Source organism: Miniopterus natalensis, chromosome 3, assembly GCF_054644295.1.
Source record: "Miniopterus natalensis isolate mMinNat1 chromosome 3, mMinNat1.hap1, whole genome shotgun sequence".
In the NCBI taxonomy this organism is placed as follows: Eukaryota; Metazoa; Chordata; class Mammalia; order Chiroptera; family Miniopteridae; genus Miniopterus; species Miniopterus natalensis.
In genome coordinates this window covers 6,074,951-6,095,379 of record NC_142083.1, presented here as the reverse complement: position 1 = coordinate 6,095,379, position 20,429 = coordinate 6,074,951, and the positions used below count along the sequence as shown (strand labels likewise).

Genomic DNA, 20,429 nt, shown 5'->3' with positions numbered 1-20,429 from the left:
CAGTCTATATCCATGCTGAGACACTGCTCTAAAAGGTGGGTGGTAATTTGTCATGATCTTGGACAAATCACAGAATCAGGTATTTTGGGATTTGGAGCGGTTAATAGTTGCATTCTGTCCAGTTTCCTCATCTGGAAATGAGGGGCTCTGCTACATGCTCTCAGATCCCGCCCAACGCTCCCTGCGGATGTGCTCACACTTGAGCCATCAGCTGAGCAATGGTTCCTAGTCTCAAGTATGTTTCCTGCTGAAAGTCCATGGTTGTGTAATGAATCAGTGGAATTGTAAGTTTTATTTAAAGTACACAGTGAGGCCTAGCCGCTTTGCTCAGTGGTTAGAGTGTCCACCTGAGGACTGAGGGGTCTCGGGTTCAATTCCGGCCTCTGATGCATGTGGGAGGCAACCAATTGCAGTGTCTCTCTCACATCCATGTTTCTCTCTCTTCCTTCCACTCTCTCGGAAAAGCAATGGAAAAAATATCCTCCGGTGAGGATTTAAAAAATAAAAATAAAAAATACACACACACACACACACACACACACACACACATATGGTGAGGTTTGGCATTTGCTTGTTAGTTTTGGCTCTTTAGCCCACATTGATTACAGAATGCAACTTCCCTGGCCTTCAGCTTTCTGATTAGAGTGATATATTGTACTTTACACACAGTGGGCGCTTTAAGGGAGGGTCTCTAGATGCACAATACAAATTTTTGCAAATGCAAAATCCTGGTACTACTGGACGCAAGAGGGTTAAAGTCCGTCACATGTGAGCTAGCCAATGCAGATCAGAAATCAAACAAACTCAGCTGCTAAAATTTCTGGGAACTTCCACTGCTGCCTGGAGCTCCCCACCCAGGTACCTCTCGGAGACCTGGACGGGCTCCAAGGGGCCGTCGGGCTCTTCATTTCCGACCAGGAGGTTATAATCACGCACCCTCCTCGCTGCAAGGCCCAAGCCGGCAGCCCCGCTTCCAGGCTCCCCGGTGGGCTCTGAGCGCAGCTGCGGCGCGGGGGAGACGGGCGTCAGCGGGGCGCAGCGCATCGCCCGCCCACCTGCCAGCTGCCGCCACCCCGTCCCAGTCCCCACCCCCCGGAGGAGGGCTGGCTTCCCATTGGTCAGTGTGGGGCATGGACGGCTCCGATTGGCTTAAAGGAGGGGCGGGAGAGGGAGGCGTGTCCAGAGGGCACACCCGCCCCTAAGGTCTTGCTGCTCAGGATTATGGGAGAATTCCGAGGAAAAGGAAATCTTCCGGAACGAACTTTACCCTTCCGCATCCGCACTCCACCGGAGCCCGGACCCCCAGGCACCAACCCGCGGAGCTCCGCCCACGCCGCGCCCGCGCCGAGGGATCAGGTGACCCTGGGGCCGCGCGGTCACGTGTTGGGCGCGCCCACCGGTAGTGGCCATGGCGGCCGCAGGCTCCAGTGTGGTGAGGCGAGTGGAGGAGCTCGGGGACCTCGCTCAGGCCCACATACAGCAGCTCAGCGAGGCGGCCGGCGAGGACGGTGAGGGAGCGGCGGAGAGGGGGGCGGGCGGCGGCGCGCGGAGCGGGCCCTGCAGCCGTGGGAGCTGGGGGCTGCGGCCTGCGCTGCGTGCGCGCCCCGCAGAACTCAGGTTACCTTAAGCCAAGGCGTTTGCTTAACCGTGGAAACCGCGATTTTCATCGCCGGTGACACCCGCTCGCATCTCTGTCAAGTCCGCGCTGCCCGCCTCGCCCGGCCCGCTGGCGACCGGGGACGGGCCGCTTCCGGTCGCAGAGCCCCCGAAAGTTGACCGGCGGGGTTCGCGCGGGGCGGCCGCGCGCGGGCAGCGGCGCCTGGCCCGCGGGGAAGAGCTGGGCGCAGGGGCGGGTGCGCGCCATTGCGCCTGGTGCTTCTCTGTCCCGTTTGGGATTCCACACGCGCCTCTCAGCAGCAGTCGGCGGCAGAGCTTTCCGCCCGCCCGTGTCGTTTGCACGAGTCTCTCGCATCCTTCACCGCGGTTCCTACGGGGGCCCTGTCGGGATGAGGACACTTCTTTTGGAAACGCCTAAGTTTAGGTCTCCTTAAGCAAAACAAAAAAGAAGGCGATTGCCTGGACTTCTGATTTCAAGTCCAGTTCTCGCTCACTACTTCTCAGCCGCCGTGTTGAGCCTGTACCCCAGCACAGATCGGTTTTTAAAGCCTCGTGGACTCCCTGTCGTCGCGCTCACGGGAAGATAGTGGTGGGACGTTTACCCAAGTGATTGAATAAATAGTTGGTGAATGTGAATGTCCTGAGTAGGGTCTGTGACGTGATAGCTCTAGTTCTAGTGAAGATGATTTGCCGAATTATTTTTCCTTAGGAGTATGTTCTTCAAAATCCGCGGAATTCCCCGAAGCGCACTTCTTTTTCGGTGTGTGCTGAGTGAATCCCAGGATTCACATGAATAGTTCGTTCGTGGCCCGTAGTGGCTATTACAGCCCCTGCAAGTGTATCTGAGTTCTAAATAAGCTACTCGAGTGGCAGTATCACACCGCTGAGGCTGACCCAGGGCGCGATTATTGCTAACAGAAAAGTAAATAAATAAGCTATTCGGTAGTCTCCGCCCCACTCCAGCCCCGTTTGACCCAGTCTAAAGGAGTCAGTCCCCGGGCAGGGCACGTATAAGAATCAAGCAGTGAATGCACGAGTGAGTGGAACAACAGGTCAGTGTTTCTCTCCCTTCCTCTCTCTCTCAAATCAGTAACTAAATAAAAAATTTAAAAATAAAATGTGAGCTAGTATTTCATCGCCCTCAGTGGTTGTCATGAATTCATGTGAGAAACATCTTTGGCGAGGGTTTAATAAATTCAGTGCCCGTCTTGCTTTTAAAATAATCCTGCAGATTAAGAGGAAAATGTTAGCGCAGCGTCTAAAGAAGCCCCTGAGTGCCATGTTGCACACCATTTCAGTTCACAGTAGAATTTTTTCCTGGGTGGTATAGATGATACAGCTGTTGTGGGCTGAGGAGAGATGAGGGCCCTGGGAAAGAAGTGCCAAGTCGGGTAAATGGTGTACCTCACAGCAATCAGAATCTGGTCCAGATGCGGGCTAGGCCTCACCTGCGGAAACAGGGTCATCGTATGGTTGCCAACAGACATGACTCAACCTGGTGGTGTTTCACTCCAGCACAGAACAGCTTGCCTATCTTATGCAAGTGCCGGGGCTGGATCACATGGGCCTGGGTCAGGTGGGCTGGCACCAAGTGCTACATTTTCTGTCCATTGGCCAGGGAGGAAGAAAGGGTATATATTTCAGGGAGGAAACGCCGAGGGGCAAACTCAGGGACTTGAATGTCTCTGTGGTGGGCATATCTGACTTTGAGGTAATACAGAAAGCTGGAGAGCACCTGGGTGTGGACACTTTGTAGTTAGGGAGGAAAAATTCCTGAGAAAAGGGGAAACCATAGAAACCAGTGGAATGTGATGAAGAAAGGGAAGAAATTAGGAGACAGTGCAGGGGGAAGGAAGGCATATTAGAAACCTTGAGTTCTAGCTCCTCTAGGTTTTGAAAGGATGAAGTAATTTGTTCTGTATCTAGGTTTTTTTAAAGGAATAAAATATTCAGATGCATTATATAATTTTAATTCAAATTGCTATTTACATTCATAAATATGTAAACACAACTGTGATAAAGTTGTAATTGCTCCGAGCGCTGACATTTTATGAGGCACTTGATTTAATCAATCATGTTCTTTTGGAAAATACATTTATGAAATTTTAAGTTTTCAATGGAAGCCCTTTTTTTTTTTTTTTTTTTAAACATATCTTTATTGCTTTCAGAGAGAAGAAAGGAAGGGGGAGAGAGAGAGATAGAAACATCAATGATGAGAGAGTCATTGATTGGCTGCCTGGCCCGCAACTGGGGCACATGCCCTGACCAGGAATCGAACCCAAATCTCCTGGATCCTAAGATCGATGCTCAACTTCTGAGCCACGCCCAGCCGGGCCAGTGGACGCCCTTTCTGTAGATTGATATATATTTGTACTATTCCAGTAAAAGCTTTAACTTATTATTTAAACATTGTGAGCGCTTCAGTATCATGAAAGACAATATGAAAATAGAGACTGCATTTAAGAAATGACAACTGAGCCTAGAAAGTTATTCAGAGCCTAGAAAGTGTTCGTTCAGTTTAGCTTTCCAGAATAAATTTCCATGATAAATTAGCTTTATTAGGATTAGGCATTATGTTGTACTTGTTTTACATAACATTATTACTATCATGCTGCTTCTCCAATGCCGTATCAATTTTATTTAATCATTTCAGATACATAACTTTTTTTATTTAAATAAAGTCTGAAATTATATGAAGTAATCACCATGTTTTTATTTCTTACAGATCACTTTTTAATTCGGGCCTCTGCAGCTCTAGAAAAATTGAAACTCTTGTGTGGAGAAGACAAAAAATGTTCCAGTCCATCAAATCTACTAGAACTTTACACACAGGTACTGAGACAGATGTATTTTCTGACATGTTGTGGGGGCAGATTGCTTAAATAAGTTGTTGATTCCAATGTTTAGGTATAACGAAAACAGTTAATTCTCTATTTAAAATGTTTAGTTTTGTTCAAAACGGTATGTATAAAGCATGTAGAATTGAAACTTTGAGGCAATATGCAGAGAAGTAAGATTTGGTAGATGTGTGTTGATAAGAAAAGTAAGGAATAAAATCTTGCAGATAACAGAATTGCTTCCCTTTGTAGGTAAGTAAGCAAAACAGGACTACATCCAGTTTCCAAGGTCTTAAAAGTTATTCAGAAGAAATGGAGGATTCTAAAGAGCCCCAGTTATTTTTTTTCCTGAAATTCTCCTTTCCTTAGGATCCTCTGCGTGACTCCCCGTGCTATTGTCATGCAAGTCTAAAATTGTTCTGTTCCCCCTTTCTCCTTCTTTCTTTCACTTTGCTTTCAATTTCAGGCCTTGGTATGGACAAGATCTGTTCTCTTGATTTTCTCAAACACTGTTGAGACAAGTTTACATTAAACATTATTTCATTATAGTAACTGACATTCATATAGCATCTTATAGCTAGTAGAGAGCTTCATATACCCTTACTTGATTGCTCGGGGATAATACAACTGAAGTAGTTATGGAAAGTAGAGTAATTGCTAGCTATAAAGTAGTCACGGGCAAGTAAGTAAAGCATAGGAAATCCAGTCATTAATACTGTGATAACTATGTATGGTGCCAGTTTGGTACTGGAAATATTGAGGGGAACACTATGTAAAGTTTATGATTGTCTAACCGCTAAGCTGTATACCTGAAACCAATACCTAATAAAAAAAAAAAAAGTAGAATAAACTTAGTTAAGCTTCCACAGTGCATGTTTACAGCATTTAAATTCCTGGCACTGTGCTATTAGGAGGAACATATGATGGTTTCTGCCTTCAAACTTCATGGTCAAATGAGCCTGTAACAACTACTCACTAACCCCAAAGAGCTGTTGTAATTTGTCACAACTTGGCCTGGCTTTCTTTTATTTCAGAAGCCTTCCTGCTTGTCTCATTTCTTTCACATGAGAGAGTTCTAAACATTTTAATTTATTTCTAAGAATAAGGCAAAAGACCCTAGAGATGTAGATTTATATTCCCCAGATGCCCTTCGACCCTGGTTCTGAATCAACAGGTCATTTTCCGTAGGATGGTGACCAAATCCTTCCTGGCTTAAGCCTTCCACACGGAAACATTTATCACTAAGTAGTTCCGTGCGCTAGGTAATGTTCTAAGTGCTTTACATATGGTAATTCATTTTACACTCAGAGCAAAGAACTTTGGAAGTCATTTAGTCCAGTTCATTTACCAATGAAGAATCTGAGGCTTAAAAACATAAAATTGACTTGTCCTTTGGTTAGTCAAGTAATTAGTGGTAGAACTGATACTAGAACACAGTTTTGTTCATCTTAATCCGATAGGTCAAAAAAAGGGGATTCGGTAATTTTAACGTACTTGAACAGAGCGTCTTGTATTTAAGAATGCTGGGGTCTTAGTGTTTGAATTGCATAATGTTGGTCATATGCTTCCTTTGTTGGGCGACAGGATGCATGTCCCCCAAATGTTGAATCTGCATTTGGGAAAACAAATAAATCCTTTGAAGATTCAGTTTACAAAAGTAGAGGCAGTGATCTTAACTTGATACACCAGCCATTTTGAAAATGTTCACAGTATACAGCATGTCCCAAAAAATGAATACACACTTTGAATAATTATTAATTCCAATGGGTTAAATCTGAAAAGGAAGAAACATCAATTGAACTATCAAAAAATGTATGTGTATACTTTTTTGGGGGGACACCCTATATATGTATAAGTGGCAAAAAATATAATTTTACTTTTCATAATTAATATTGTATATGATTTCTCACCTTAATTAAAACATAAAACTCCATTTTACGTTTTGAAGGAAGGTTAATATTAATTTAGTATTTTAGTAAAATAATAAAATTCATCTCAGATTATGTTTACAGTTAGACATTTTGCCTACTTTTCAAATTTAATTATTTATTGATTGATTGATTTCAGAGAGAGAGAAGAGAGAGAGAGATTGGTCTGTTGTTCCACTTACTGACGCGTTCATTGGTAGATTCTCGTATGTACCCTGATCGGGGATTGAACCTGTAACCTTGGTGTATCGGGACAATGCTTTAACCAACTGAGCTAGCTGGACAGGGCCTCAAATTTAAATACTGTGCTAGAAAACTTAAATGTCTAATAAAACATCTACATATATGTAAAGTTAAACTGTAAGAGTTATTCATTCAGGTTGAAATCATTTATAGATATCTGGTTTCTCTTGTACATCATCAGGCTATTTTGGACATGACCTATTTTGAGGAGAACAAGCTAGTAGATGAAGATTTTCCTGAAGACTCTTCACAGAAAGTAAAAGAGCTGATCACTTTTCTTTCAGAACCAGAAATTTTAGTTAAGGAGAATAATATACATCCCAAAGTAAGTTTTACACTCATGAAGGGTGGTGAAGCTGCTAATTCTTGCTGTATGGACTACTCTTTAGAGTCTGTATTTTTTTCTTCTTGAATATGTCTTCGTTTCTGTTTTAAATGAAGATTGAAGGAAGGATTATGAGGGTTTAACACTTCAGACTATTGTCACACCTAAAGTATTATATTTTACTGAATATGTTTCAGGACATTTGCATGGTGGAATTGTAATTACAGTGCCTGATCATTTTCTAAGCACAGATATTTGCTATTTCTGCTCCCTTCACTTTTGCAAATACTGCATTTTCTCGAGGGTCCCCAGTAATTTAATTACCACACCTCTTGCCTGTTTCACAGTCCTCATCCTCTTGGACATTTGCCACCTTTCTTCCCATGGATCAACCCATCCCTCCCAACCCTGCATGCTTCTCCTCGTCATCCCTGACAAGCCTTGCTCTTGCTCTTGCCCGGCATCTCCCCTTTCTCCCATTCTGGGAACAGGCACTCCCAAGGATATCTCCTTAATCCTCTGATAGTCTCTATTCTGTCTTTGCTTTACAACATCATGCTTACTTTAGATGATTCCAAGATTTTTATTTCCAGCCATGGCTACTCTTTAAAGCGAGTAATTTCTTCTTTTTTTTTTTTTTAATATATCTTTATTGATTTTGGAGAGAGGAAAGGAAAGGGAGAGAGAGAGATAGAAACATCAATGATGATAGAGTCATTGATCGGCCTCCTCCTGCACACCCCCAACTGGGGATGGAGCCCGCAACCCTGGCCTGTGCCCTGACCAGGAATCGAACCCGGATCTCCTGGATCCTAGGTCAATGCTCAACCGCTGAGCCACGCCCAGCCGGGCCAATTTCTTCTCTTAACTGCCTGCTGCTTATCTCCCCCTAGATATCTTTTGTGCTGTATGTGTTTATGGGGGGATGCTAACTGTGGAAACAAATATTCCTAAATTTTAAATGACACACACAGTAAAAGTTTGATTTAAATTTTTATTATTGTATTCTAGCAGTGGTAGAAATAGGTAAAATCTTGTTTCAAGTAACATGTATTTCTGAAAAGTTATCTTTAATCAAATTATGGAATATTTATATTTCAGATATATTAGAATTTGCTACTAAAGTATTTAAGCTGTTTTCTAAAAATTATAAATGGAGTAGTTATTTTAATTTTCATGTAGCAATAGATTTCTGTATTTCTAATTGATTCAGAGTAAGGCATTCCTATATAAATAGCCAAGTGAGGAGCCAATGTTGTGAAATGAGAGTGTTTTTAATTTCTCATTATTTTGAAATTTAACTTTGGTTTTTACAGTCATCAAGCCTCTCTTCTTAGCTGTGTCTTTGCTGTGTTTCAGCACTGCGATTTGCTTGGGGACGAACTCTTGGAATGTCTCTCCTGGCGACGAGGAGCCCTACTTTATATGTATTGTCATTCTCTGACCAAAAGGAGAGAGTGGCTCACGAGAAAAGCTGGTTTGCTTAAAGAGGTAAAAAGGCATTCCTCGTTCATTTCTGATTGTTGTTGACATTTATAGGTTCCTAAAAGCTGCCTTTGGTGTGGTATTAAGACTATTGGAGCCAAAGAGTTGGTGTTCCAGGCTTTTGCTTACTAGCTGTGTGATCGTAAACAAATTGGACTTACTGTGAAGATTAAATACGATAATGTGAAAATCCTTTGTTTACTGGCAAATTTAAGTTCACAATTTTTGTTTTTTAAAATATAAGGGAGACAGTATATATTGATTTTAACCATATTTTTGGCCTGGAGAAAACAAACATGGTTGTGAGCCTCTCTGTCAGCAAATCACTCCTGAAGAACCCACATGACCCTGCTGCTAGAAAATGTGGCTCTGATTTGGTTGACTCTCTGACCAAATAATAAATCTCACAACGGTCTTAGTATTTCATCACTGGGGATTCTAACTCAGGTCAGTTGTGCACGGGGCTCTTGTGGGCCTGGAAACGAGAGGTCTCACCTTTAGGTGAAAGTTTGAGCATATCATTTCTACACTATAGTAAGTGCGTGATACTTCTGATGTGCAGCTGTTGAGCATGTCCTTATCATTTCTCCTTCTGAGAACATTTTGATAAGAGTGTTGCTGAGTCATGTGCTCCTGCTCCTGCGTAATGATCTCTTTCTTCCACACTCATAACTGGGCACTTGAAGGATGATACTTCGTAATATATATTATAAAAGTTTTGAGGTAGTGGATTCTTAGACTATTGAAATGTAATAGCCATACCACACATCTATATGTTAGCCCATTTTTCTTGAGTAGAGAATGGGGGAAAAATTAACATTTGAAGTTTTTATAGCTCTGCATATAATATTTTCAATTCTTTGGCTTTGCTTTTCATTTAGTACCTTGTTGATGGAATCAGTTACTTGCTACAGATGCTAAATTATCGGTGTCCTACCCAATTAGATGAAGGAGTTTCTTTCCAAGACCTAGACACAGCTAAGTTACTGAGTGAAGGTAATGTGATCTCTTTTTGAAGTTTTTGTCTTTAAAGCTTTAAGTTTATATTTCACTCTAAGTAAATTTCACGTTACATCATAGACAAAAATAATAAAATAGCTTTTAAAAATTCAAAGATCTTCTCATGTAATAATAGAAAAGTACTGCTAACCTGTTTTATAATCTTGGGAGCGTTATATATCATGGTTACATTTACTTACTTTACATCCCGCCATACCCCAGATCAGGTACTGGGTTTCTCTACTTGTAACAGATGGAAGTAACTTTGAAACAAGATAGAACTTCACTGCTCTTGCACATAAAAAAGATCGGGTTATGTTGGCTCCATGGTGTCATCGGGTTCCTCTCTTTTTCCTTCATCATCTTTAGACCCAGAGCCCTTCAGCTTCCAGAGGGAGGCTCTGTATCTAGCATGTGAGCAGTACTTCCAATGCTGTGTGGCATGCATCCCTGTGAGGATATGCTTCCATTCTCAGTATTCCAGCATGCTCCTGGAGCACCTTCCATCTCACCTTGTTTCAGTCTGCAGGGATGGCAAAGGATGTGTCTTTCACCGAAGTCTGCTCCTTTGGAGCAACCTTCTCAGAAGCTTATAACACATACAACACTTTTACCTACATTTCACTGACCAGAGTTGAGTCATATGGATTCGTATAACTACAAGGGAACCAAGAAAGTACAGTCCTTTAGCTTATGCATTCCATCCCAAATAAAATTAAGCCTCTTTACTAAGAAAGAAAGGAAGAATGAATGAATATTGATTGGAGGGGAGAACCACTTGTTTTTATCATCTCTCCTTACAAATAGAGGAGCTGAGGTCCTGATAAACCAGGTACACCTGTTCATGGTCACGTCACTGGCAAGTGAAGTACATGGTCATGTGTGTAAACTTTCTTTTACACTTCATCAGAAATTTTGATGGAGAAAAATCAAATATAGGGAAAAGAAGAAAACTTCTTAGGGAATAGTCTATTTTTTTACTTTATAGGTATGTTTTAATTCTCCTTTGTTAGCTCTGTAGGCCTTTTTTTCTATTAAAAAACATTGCATAGGAAAAACAGCATGATATAAGTATCATTAATATATGACTGGCTAGTGGTGTCTAAAATTGTTTAATTTCAGTTAATTCAGGCAAATAGCTTGTCCTAAGAAAGCTTTATTGTGAATGCAAAGTGCTCCTTCAGTGGGCATGGTATTTTGACCACCAGGGTGTTTTGATTTATTTATGGGAAGTATCTACTCCAGATAACTAGTGAGCTGATTAGCTGCATTAAAAATGGCTTTTCTTAAATCTCCTTATGCACTCACCTGGATTAATTTAAAAGAAAAAGCAGGGGTGGGCACTAAAGCCTATTTAGAACCAAAGAAAGTGGCACAAGCCACCTATTTCCCTCCTTCCATTTCTAGTTATAAGGTAAGATACCCTCATGCCCTGAAACTTTTTCTTCAAAATGCATGTGATACTGGTATCTTCTCATATTTTTTAATTGAATTTATCAGCATGACAGTGGTTAAAAAAATTATACAGGTTTCAGGTGCACAAAAATTCTATAACACGTCACCTGTATACTGTATTGTGTGTTCGCTGCCCCAAGTCAAGCACTGGTGTCTGCTCTTAGATCATGATTTTCACTAGCCCTTAGCTTCTATTGCTTCTACAACAGGAGAATCAAAAGGGACCGAGAGGGTCGCTTTTTTCCAGAAACAGAGAAAACTATATTATGTCTATAGTGGTTTTGACCCAGTGTGCAGTGTTCTCTTGCTCTTGGCTTCTTGCTCTCATCTAAAGCTATTTGCTCTGTAATTCATGTCTCAAGTTAGCTAGAAACCAGCAAGACTACTTTTCATAGGCTAGATTACTTCTAAGACCCCATCAGAGACATTTAATTATTTTTCCATTTTTTTGTTAGCCAATATAAAACATAATTCTGAAAACCCTCAATACACCACGGTAGGGGGAAAAGTTCTATGAGTCATCAAAATACTTTTTTGGACAGATCTTAATGATAATTTACTGGAATTTAGATAAAACTCAAAACAGTTTTGAGATTTTTTTTCTTTTTCCAAGGTAAGATGATCTTATGTCCTTTGAACATTACCTGTATGTCATTAAATTTTCAGAGTATTACCAGGTATTCAGTAAACCTCTTTAGCTCATCTCTGAGCCTCATTCCTCTGTGTGTCCTTATAGAAATAGCTTTGTCAGAATAACCCTGGAGTTAAATAGGTTAAATCAAATATTGTTGAGCTTTGCATACCCTTGGTTTATGCCCTTTTTATACCACTGAGGATCACTCCCTCCTGGCTGCCCTTTGGCCCATTGCTTAACCCAGCAACTGGACTTCAGATTCCCTAAAGGAGTAGCTCTGAACTGGCATCGCTGATTGCCTGGGTAGCTTGTTAAAAATACAGGTTTCTGTGTGCCAGATGCAGGTTCTAATTCAACATATGGAGTCCAGGAATCTTTAATAAACTCATATAATTATGCTGCAGTCAGATTGAGACCTCACTGCTCTTAGGGATGCCAGTCTGCTCACCTTTTTAATGTGAAAGTCTCCTTTCTGCCCTCACACTTACTCTCCCTCTCTATTCCCCACTGTCACAGGTGCTCACTTAGGACATGCGCAGTACAAAATGAAGTAGTTTATCAAAAACCATGCTGAGCATTAACAGAAAAAAGAAAAAAGTAAGGAAAATCTGTAGCAGCAAAAAGACTATAGCGACAGAGTAGTAGATTCCTTGGGTGAGTAGAGTGGTAGAAAGTGCCTAATTTTACATTGTTCATCCTTTTAATGCAGGATATTTTAACGCAGTGGTTTGGCATAGCCTGTGGACCAGCAGCAGCAGCATCACCCTAGGTCCTAGGACTTTGTTAAAAATGCATATTCATAGACCCAAACCCATACCTGAGTCTGATACTCTGGATGTGGGGGCCCAGCAGTCAGCATTTGAGCACACCTGGTAATTCTAAAGCAGGCTAAAGTTTGAGGCCCTCTCTTTACCATAGGCATTCATCTTGTCCATGGTAAAACCTTCCTGTAGGATGTCTGTGCACTTGCTCGGCAGTCACTCCTTGTTAATAAAAAGAATGAGGCTCATTTGGAGTTGGGCATAGATGGGATCCCAGGTCTCCCTTAGGCCGATGTTCCCACCCTTCCCAAGTGGATTCACTCTGTGGGACATACTTCAGCTCCTCCTCCCAAAACTCAGCCTGCATATAAGTTCCACCTTCCCTCCATTTCTGCTTCTGTCTCCTTACTTCCCTCCACCAGCGTTTTTAGGAACAATTAGGCAGCATGTAGGATCACAGAAACAAAAAGGCTATGCATTCAGTGAAATGCTGAATCGAATACAAAATATAATTCTGAATAGCACCTAATGCTGCGTTCAGCTTTTTCTCTGAGGTTTATAATAATATAAGTATGAAGGAAATAAAGTAAAAAATGATTATGTATAATATATATTGTATTTATTAAGTGAATACTGTTTTCTAAATAGAAAGCATAATTAATGTAGTATTGTCTATCATTTTCATGAATGCAAGCGTCAAGTTCTGCTCTTAAATGACCATTTCTTTTATTGTTATAACAGTTTAGTGCGTCTACTCTCTTCTACTGAACCCTTTCCTTCTCTTGCTATTTGTAAGCAGAATTTGAGGTGAAATGAAGGGGAGAGCTCTAGGGACAAATTCAGAGACTATGAAAAGCTTACAATAGAGTGAAGATGATAGAAACTGTGACAGTGTTGAAAGTTGAAATTTTTTTCTATTTTTGGGTCTCTAGTACCATCATCATCATTTCTGATGAGCCATATTAGGTGAGCAACTAAGATTATGATGCTCATTATTTGAGGTAAACTTTTCCAGTCACACAAGTACCTGTACATTAGAATAAATAATTTTTATTTTAGTGGCTTTAAGAAGTACTATAGTATAATACTATATTAATTATGATTTCTATTTAGAAAACAGTATTCACTTAATAAATACAACATACTAGTCATATAGTTTATATCATAGTCAATAATGTATACCCAGATCTTTTTGATTCTAGGTCTTTTTGTCTTTCTACCAAAGTAATACACTTTGTGTGCCACAAATGTTTACTCCATAATAAGATGGCTTTCACTTTTGATGAGAATTCTGCATGTGTTCCCTTTTCCTGGGAACATAATGCATCCTAGATAAAATTTAACATCTTCGATAATGTAGAATTATATGGCCTCTCCAGGTCATGTTTATGTGGGATAATTTCTGTAGACTCTTGTAGAGATGTAGCAGGTGTAGGATACTTGCCTGGAACTGGAACACTGATTCTACAGTGCATCCTAAATTAAAAGCTGTGTTCATGATGGCCTTCAGGGAGACTCTGAGTACTCTGAAGTTGTGTACAAAACTTGGGGTGTATGTCCTAGGAGAGGGTCCATTGATTAGATTAGATCCTCAAAGAGGCCGCCTTAAAGAGAATTCCAAAAAGGTTAAGAACACACTGACCTAAGTGATTTGTTAAAAAAGTTCTCTGACAGTGCTGTTTTTTTTGGGGGGGTGGGTGAATACAGCTCTTTATAGATAAAATAGAGGTGCCAATTAAATGAGGATTGTATTAGTGATTGTTGGCTTTTCTAAGTGTAATTATTAAATGAGAAGGAAAGATGATCGATGACATAAAAGGAACTTATTAGAGTTTTATTAATCAGAGTTCTTTTTAAAGTTTTAAATTCTAACCTCTCAACCTAAATGGCTTTCCTAGGAATATTTAGTGACATTCACTTGCTGGCAATGATGTACAGTGGAGAGATGTGTTACTGGGGATTGAAGCACTGTGCAGATCAACAACCAGAAAGCCAGGATGTGAACACCGGGGCTCCTGGGGCAAGCTACACTACATGCAAAGAACCCTTGGATTTCCGAGAAGTAGGGGAAAAAATTTTGAAAAAGTATGTATCTGTGTGCGAAGGACCCCTGAAAGAACAAGAATGGAACACAACAAATGCTAAGCAAATTTTAAACTTCCTTCAGCATCGCTCTAATTAGTAGTAAGTTTATCTAGTGCTTTTCAAACAGGAAAACGAAAAGACCCATGAAATGGAAACATTCCAGGGAAGAAGACATATCGTCACCCAATTTAAGAATGTCACACTACATAAAGATGTCCAGCGCGGTCACCCTTTTTACAATGCCATCACCGTATTTCGTTATATATTCTTAAACCGATGGTGTAACAGTTCTTTCATTTGTAAAATGGCATGTATGTTATTCTAACTCAGCCTGAACTACAGATCTCCTGTAACTATACTAAGGAAAAATCCAGTTTACCTTTACAAAGATTTTTTCTGTTACTTCAGATTATTATTATTTTTTATTTTAGAGGGAGGGAGGTAGGGAGACATTGATGTTACCTCCCACACCCACCCTGACTGGAAATTGAACCTGCAACCTGGGTATGTGCCCTGACAGAATGGAACCCAATCTGCCACCTTTTGGTGTACAAGATGTCACTCCAACCAACTGAGCTTCAAATTATGTTTTCATTATGGTAAAATATAACATAAAATTGACCATTTTAATTATCTTTAGATTATTTTTCTGTCTCTTTAAATTTGCTATGCTTCAAAGGTCAAAATCAAGTCATTTCATTGCTTTGGTATATTCTACAGATATAAATATTGACAAAATTATGATGAATATTGAGATTCCATTGCCAGAATGAGATAAATAATGAAAGACTTCACAAAAGAATTGTCTAATTATTTTAACATGTACTACTAATGACATTTGAATTTTTTATCCCTCCTATTAGACAGTTTATAAAAATTTAAATTGATTTTCCTAATTTGTTTAAAAGAATATGCATGTTTATCAAATAAGTAGTAAGGGTAAAAACCAAGTTAGGTTGATCCACCCATAGTCCACTGTTAACTCATATGTCTTTAAGGCACATCTTTTCATATGTATTGAAATGTTTATATGTTTTTGTCTTTAATAGTAGGGATGAATGATAAAGCCCCGAGATCCTAACTGCTGTCTTGCTTTCAGCCTGTCTACCTCTACACCAGGACTTCACCATATTCCCGGACTTACTCCCATGGCCACGCCTTGAATCTCACCATCCTGAGTTTCTCTTCCTGAAATCCTCAATTTTAGTAACTGACAGTAATTCTCATCTGCCTAGCTTTTTCACCTCTTCATTTTTATTGATTTCTTTCTCCTTTACTCTCACTTCTTTACAGCCTTCTCCTCTTGCCTGCCCCCTTTTCTCCTAAACTATCAGCCCTTTTCAGGTGTTGTCCCTCCCTCATGCAGCCTTGGCCCTAGGGGAACCGCATGCGGTGCTCTCCACAGGCCCAGGCCGTCTGGTCAGGCTCACATCCTGCCAGCCCTCCACGTTGAGTTAATCCCACCCTTCACCTTGCCTGGATGCTGACTTCTATGCGAAGCGCTTGCAGCCCAACGTGGAATCACCCAGAGGGTCTCACCTTCAACCTCAGTGGAGCCCTGGGCCTGAGCCTTTTGTTTGTTACTAGTGTGGCCCCTCTCTGTCCCCTAGGGTTGATGTAAACCGTTAGGTTTCCCCATGACTTCCTCAGGTGCTTTGTTCCCTGCCCTAGCACTTGGCTCTATCTGTCTGACAGAAACCCGAGACTGTGAGGTCAGTTTCTATTTACTAGCTTTGCCCTACTAACCTCCCGCTATTTAGAGGAAAAGAGGAGCCTGCTTCCTCCCCATGACTAACCACCGCCTTTCCTGCCTCTGTCTTTCTTGCTTCCCTCTCTGCCGCCCTTGGGCCTCCCTCTCGCCCACCCTGGAGGAGCTGATCTTCCCCAGGGTGCGGTCCTTTTTCTCTTTACCCTCCCCTCCCTCCTTTTTACGGATTCTAAATACTCCTTATGTGATGTCATTCATAGCCAGGCTGCTTCTGCCACCTGTCTCGTTAGGCTGACGCCCAAACCTGTACTCGAATCCCAGCCGCTTTCCTGCTCTCTAAGCCTTACTTCTGCCTATTAAATATCTTCACTTAGCCACCCCATGGTGATTTTAAATTCAATATTTCCAAACCTCTAATCCTCCCCTTTCATCTAAAATCTTTTTCTGTTCATTTTTTTCTCTTTTTTGATCTTCGCAGAGCAGAGCAGAATACTGTAACCTAGTTTCTGCCTGCCTCCCCTTCCCCCAGCTCTGCCGTTCATCCTTTGTAGTCATGCTCTCCCAGTGTTTCTCAAACACTTAGACCCAGGCTCCTTTCCAATAAGCATAAACCTTCTGATGGAGCCTCTTGGGACAAGCACAGTCTCCTTGTTTCTGCCCCTTCTCATCCTTATACATCTAAGAAGATTTTTACTTAACTTAGCATTTTAACAAGTTTTACTATGAAAATACCTTATGCTTTCTAAGTGTAAAGATTTAAATAATTTTTAATATGGATTTTAGAACCACACACTGCCCTCCCTCCCTGTTTTGGAGCATCCCAATCAAATACTTCCCATTTTCCCCGATGTGCTGTGTGTTTCCTGAATATCCTTGCAGACTGCATCACTTCTTCCTGGAACACCTTGTCCTTCTGTGTGGCTCAGTGATAGCTGCTTATCTTTACGACTCCGCTCCAGTGGTGGTGTATCCATAAGGCTTTTTTCAGCCCTTCCCAGTCGGAACTAGACGCTTCTTTGCTTCTGCTCCTGTAATGTTTCCCTCTCGTGTTATCACAGGGATCACATTCTTTATTGTTTCTCTTGATGACTTGTCGAGCTCCACATTTTAAAATTTTATCTTTATACATAATGCTTAATAAGTGGTAGGCCATTAGTAAAGTTTTTTGAATTAATAAGAGGCGTGGTTCTAAGTGCCAAGCTCTGTACAAAAGGGTGGCTGCTACTGGATTCCCCACTGCCACACCCTCTGCACCAGTGGTTGACAAGGCAAACAGGCACATCGCTCCTCAAGAGTCGAGTGTTATGAGAGTTAGCACCCAAGGAAACAAGAGAACTTTCTCTTCAAAAGCCAGGAGCTTCCATTTTGCCTTCATGACCCTTGTGAACCACTTGGGTCTCATTGCTGGTACAGTTACGAGGGTGCTATAGGGTGCTTTTTGTACAATTTTTCCATCCCCCACACAATTGGAGGATAATTTGTAGGCCATAAGTTATAATGCTGTTTAGTGTATTACAGAACAGTGAACACATTTTTGTGGGTTAAAGCCTGCTGAGTAAATCCTGTTTCTTTTAGAATGAAGTGACTTCAAGGTACCATATAGTCCACATAAGGGAAAGTGCTATAGTCCACTCATCAACACCTTCTGTGTGCCTACAACATGCCAGGCTTTGTCCTAGGCACTGAGGACACAGAGTTTCGTAAAACACCCTCTTTCAGAGTTTGTATCCTGGAGGAAGTTAACTCTCTTTAAGAAATAAATGGGTAGCATGTTAAACACCTTGCTGACCGGTCATGAGATAACACGTGTCTGCACTTACATTAATTTAAGTAATTTTAAACACCTTGCTGACCAAAGTAGCCTGCTGCATGGGCGAGTTCTGGCTTGAAACAGCCAGCCAGCAAGGTGTAAAATGACCAGTGCTGTGAAGAATAAAGCAGGTAAGGGGCTAGTGTGACTAGAAAGGAGTGGTGTTTGTAGGGTGGTTGAGAAGGCACCTTTAAGCACCTGTCTACTTTAGCATTTGTGTCTTCAAATTTCACCCCTTTGTTAAATGCCTTGAATATTCAGTACATTTATAAAGTCTCTCGTTCTGATGGAAGTTCGGTCGCTGCAATGAGAAGTGAGTCACTATGTAAGACCTTGTCATTTTTATTACATTTAAAGGATTGCTCTCCAGTGTGGGCTTTACTAAGGGCTAAGCGATAACCTAAAGGCCTTGGTGCACTTATTACACTTGGGGTTTCTCCTTTTGGGTTCTCTGATATTTACTAGAACTTAAATTATGTTAACGGAATTTTCATAATCCTTAAATATGTATGGTTCTTTCCCTGTATAAGTTTTCATATGTCAGCTAGGCTTTGAGAACAAGGGCCTGTCCACTTTGCTACATTTATAGGGTTTCTGGCTGCTGTGAATTGTTTCATGCTGATTAAGGTGCATAACTAAAGCCTCCCTTACTCCTTTGCATACCGTAGAGTGAGGTGGGAGTCATAGCTAAAATCCCCCAATAAAATGACATTCCTTCCTTTCCAATCCCACTGTGGGTTCTCTGGTGTTCAGTAAAGTGTGAGATGTCTCTGAAGCATTCTCAGATTAACTTTAATGGCATATTTAAAACCCACAGCTGGTTGACATGTTAGTTTTAGGTTGCTTATCATGTCTCAACCTTTCAGGGTTCTGTTTTCTGGCTTGTATAATGATACCCCATCTGCCATAGAATCCAGGATTCTATAGTTCTCTAGTATCACTTTCTTGTATTATTTTTTGAAGATCTCATTGGCCTTATTAATGGATTCATGAACCAGGGAGTGTCCCATCTAGCAACTAGAAGGATGCTCCCTTGTATTATTTTTTAAATATATTTTTATTGATTTTGGAGAGGGGGAGAGAGAGAGAAACATCAATGATGAGAGAGAATCATTGATTGGCTGCCTCCTGCACCCCCCTCCTGGGGATTGAGCCTACAACCCAGGCATGTGCCCTCACCCAGATCCAACTGTGACCTCCTTGTTCATGGATCACTCAACTGCTGAGCCACACGGGCTGGGCTCTTGTATTATTTTTAACACAATGAGATATATTATGAAAGTATTAGAATACATTTAATGTATCAACAATTAAAGTATGTGTTATGTATTCATGCTGGTGTTCTTTGCTGTTTTTTTGTTTTCCTACTTCCAGTGAAAATTTCCAAATAAAATGTTTTGGAGCATATAAATTTTTTAAAAACGATAAAACCATGTTCCCACATTGGTATCTTGTTCTTTGTTTTCTTTTATATCTGGGTGTTGTTCAAGAATGAAGACTTTTATCATCAGTTTATTATTGAGGTCTTAATATTATTTCTTCTGTTCCTAGTAACTTTCAGACAGGAATATGGGCTCTGAAGCCAGAGGCCTGAGGTGAAATCCCAGCCTTCTGATTTCCTAGCTGTGTGACCACATAAACTGCTCAACCTTTCTGTGCCCTAATATCTTTTTTTAATCCTCACCCGAGGATGTGTTTATTGGTTTTGACTTTTTTAGAGAGAAATATCGACCGGGAAATATCCATCGGTTGCTTTCTGTATGTGCCCCAACCTGGGGCTGAATTCGCAACCTAGGTATTTGCCCTGATAGGACTACTATAACCAACTGAGCCACACTGGCCATGGCCCTTTGCTTTAGTATCTTATTTAATAGGAAGAATAATAGAACCTACCTCACAGGTTACTGAAGATTAAATGATCGGCATCTAGCACATGGCAAGAGCTCAAAAGAGTGATTACTATGGTGGTTTTCCTTCATGTCTAGTTCTGTGTATCTGCATACCCTTCATGCTGAAAACTGTAATACTCATCGGCCAGAGTAACTGAGCAACAATCTCCTGGCCAGGGAGCAGTCACTGTTGCCCTAGCCTTGGTTTGAGTGGTGCTGGTCATTCTAAATGGGAAGCCTGCTTCAGAGAAGTAATCATGGGCTAGGTAGGCATCCCGAAAGTTTGTCATAGGTATGGCCAGTGGAAAACTTGCAATTTTCAAAAAATTTTCAGCACCAGCCTCCAAATGTATGTATATATACCCACTGTATACCAACTTACACATTCACCAATCAGCCTGAGTGAGTTTGCTTCTGGTACCTTTTGGTCTCTTAACTCACAAGTCAGAGGTACTCAATGAAATGTTAGTCATCTAAGTACTATATATACCCTATTAAAAATAGATTAAACCATGGCAAATCCACATGATTGAGTAGTACGTAGCTGTGAAAAGTATAGGAAAATTTCTGTATAATACCAGGAGGTGGTCTTATTAAGTGAAAACGTGGAGGTGGTGTATAGTGCTGTTTAAGAAAGGGACTATAAATGTGAG

General features: G+C 41.1%; 1 protein-coding gene across 1 annotated transcript; it reads left to right on the top strand.

The window, feature by feature from the left end:
* Nucleotides 1-1,393: 1,393 nt before the first annotated feature.
* On the top strand, nt 1,394-19,333 carry RIMOC1 (RAB7A interacting MON1-CCZ1 complex subunit 1). The gene is made up of 6 exons (XM_016223769.2): nt 1,394-1,508; nt 4,343-4,449; nt 6,807-6,950; nt 8,310-8,441; nt 9,317-9,431; nt 14,183-19,333. The coding sequence occupies exons 1-6, from the start codon at nt 1,409-1,411 to the stop codon at nt 14,464-14,466; spliced, it is 882 nt and encodes a 293-aa protein (XP_016079255.2). The 5' UTR covers nt 1,394-1,408; the 3' UTR covers nt 14,467-19,333.
* Nucleotides 19,334-20,429: the final 1,096 nt, after the last annotated feature.

Bases quoted from the DNA above. Each gene is read 5' to 3' on its own strand.
- RIMOC1 (XM_016223769.2), top strand. From the start codon at position 1,409: ATGGCGGCCGCAGGCTCCAGTGTGGTGAGGCGAGTGGAGGAGCTCGGG. The intron at 4,450-6,806 runs GTACTGAGACAG...GTACATCATCAG, and splicing joins TACTAGAACTTTACACACAG to GCTATTTTGGACATGACCTA. The intron at 8,442-9,316 runs GTAAAAAGGCAT...CTTTTCATTTAG, and splicing joins AAGCTGGTTTGCTTAAAGAG to TACCTTGTTGATGGAATCAG.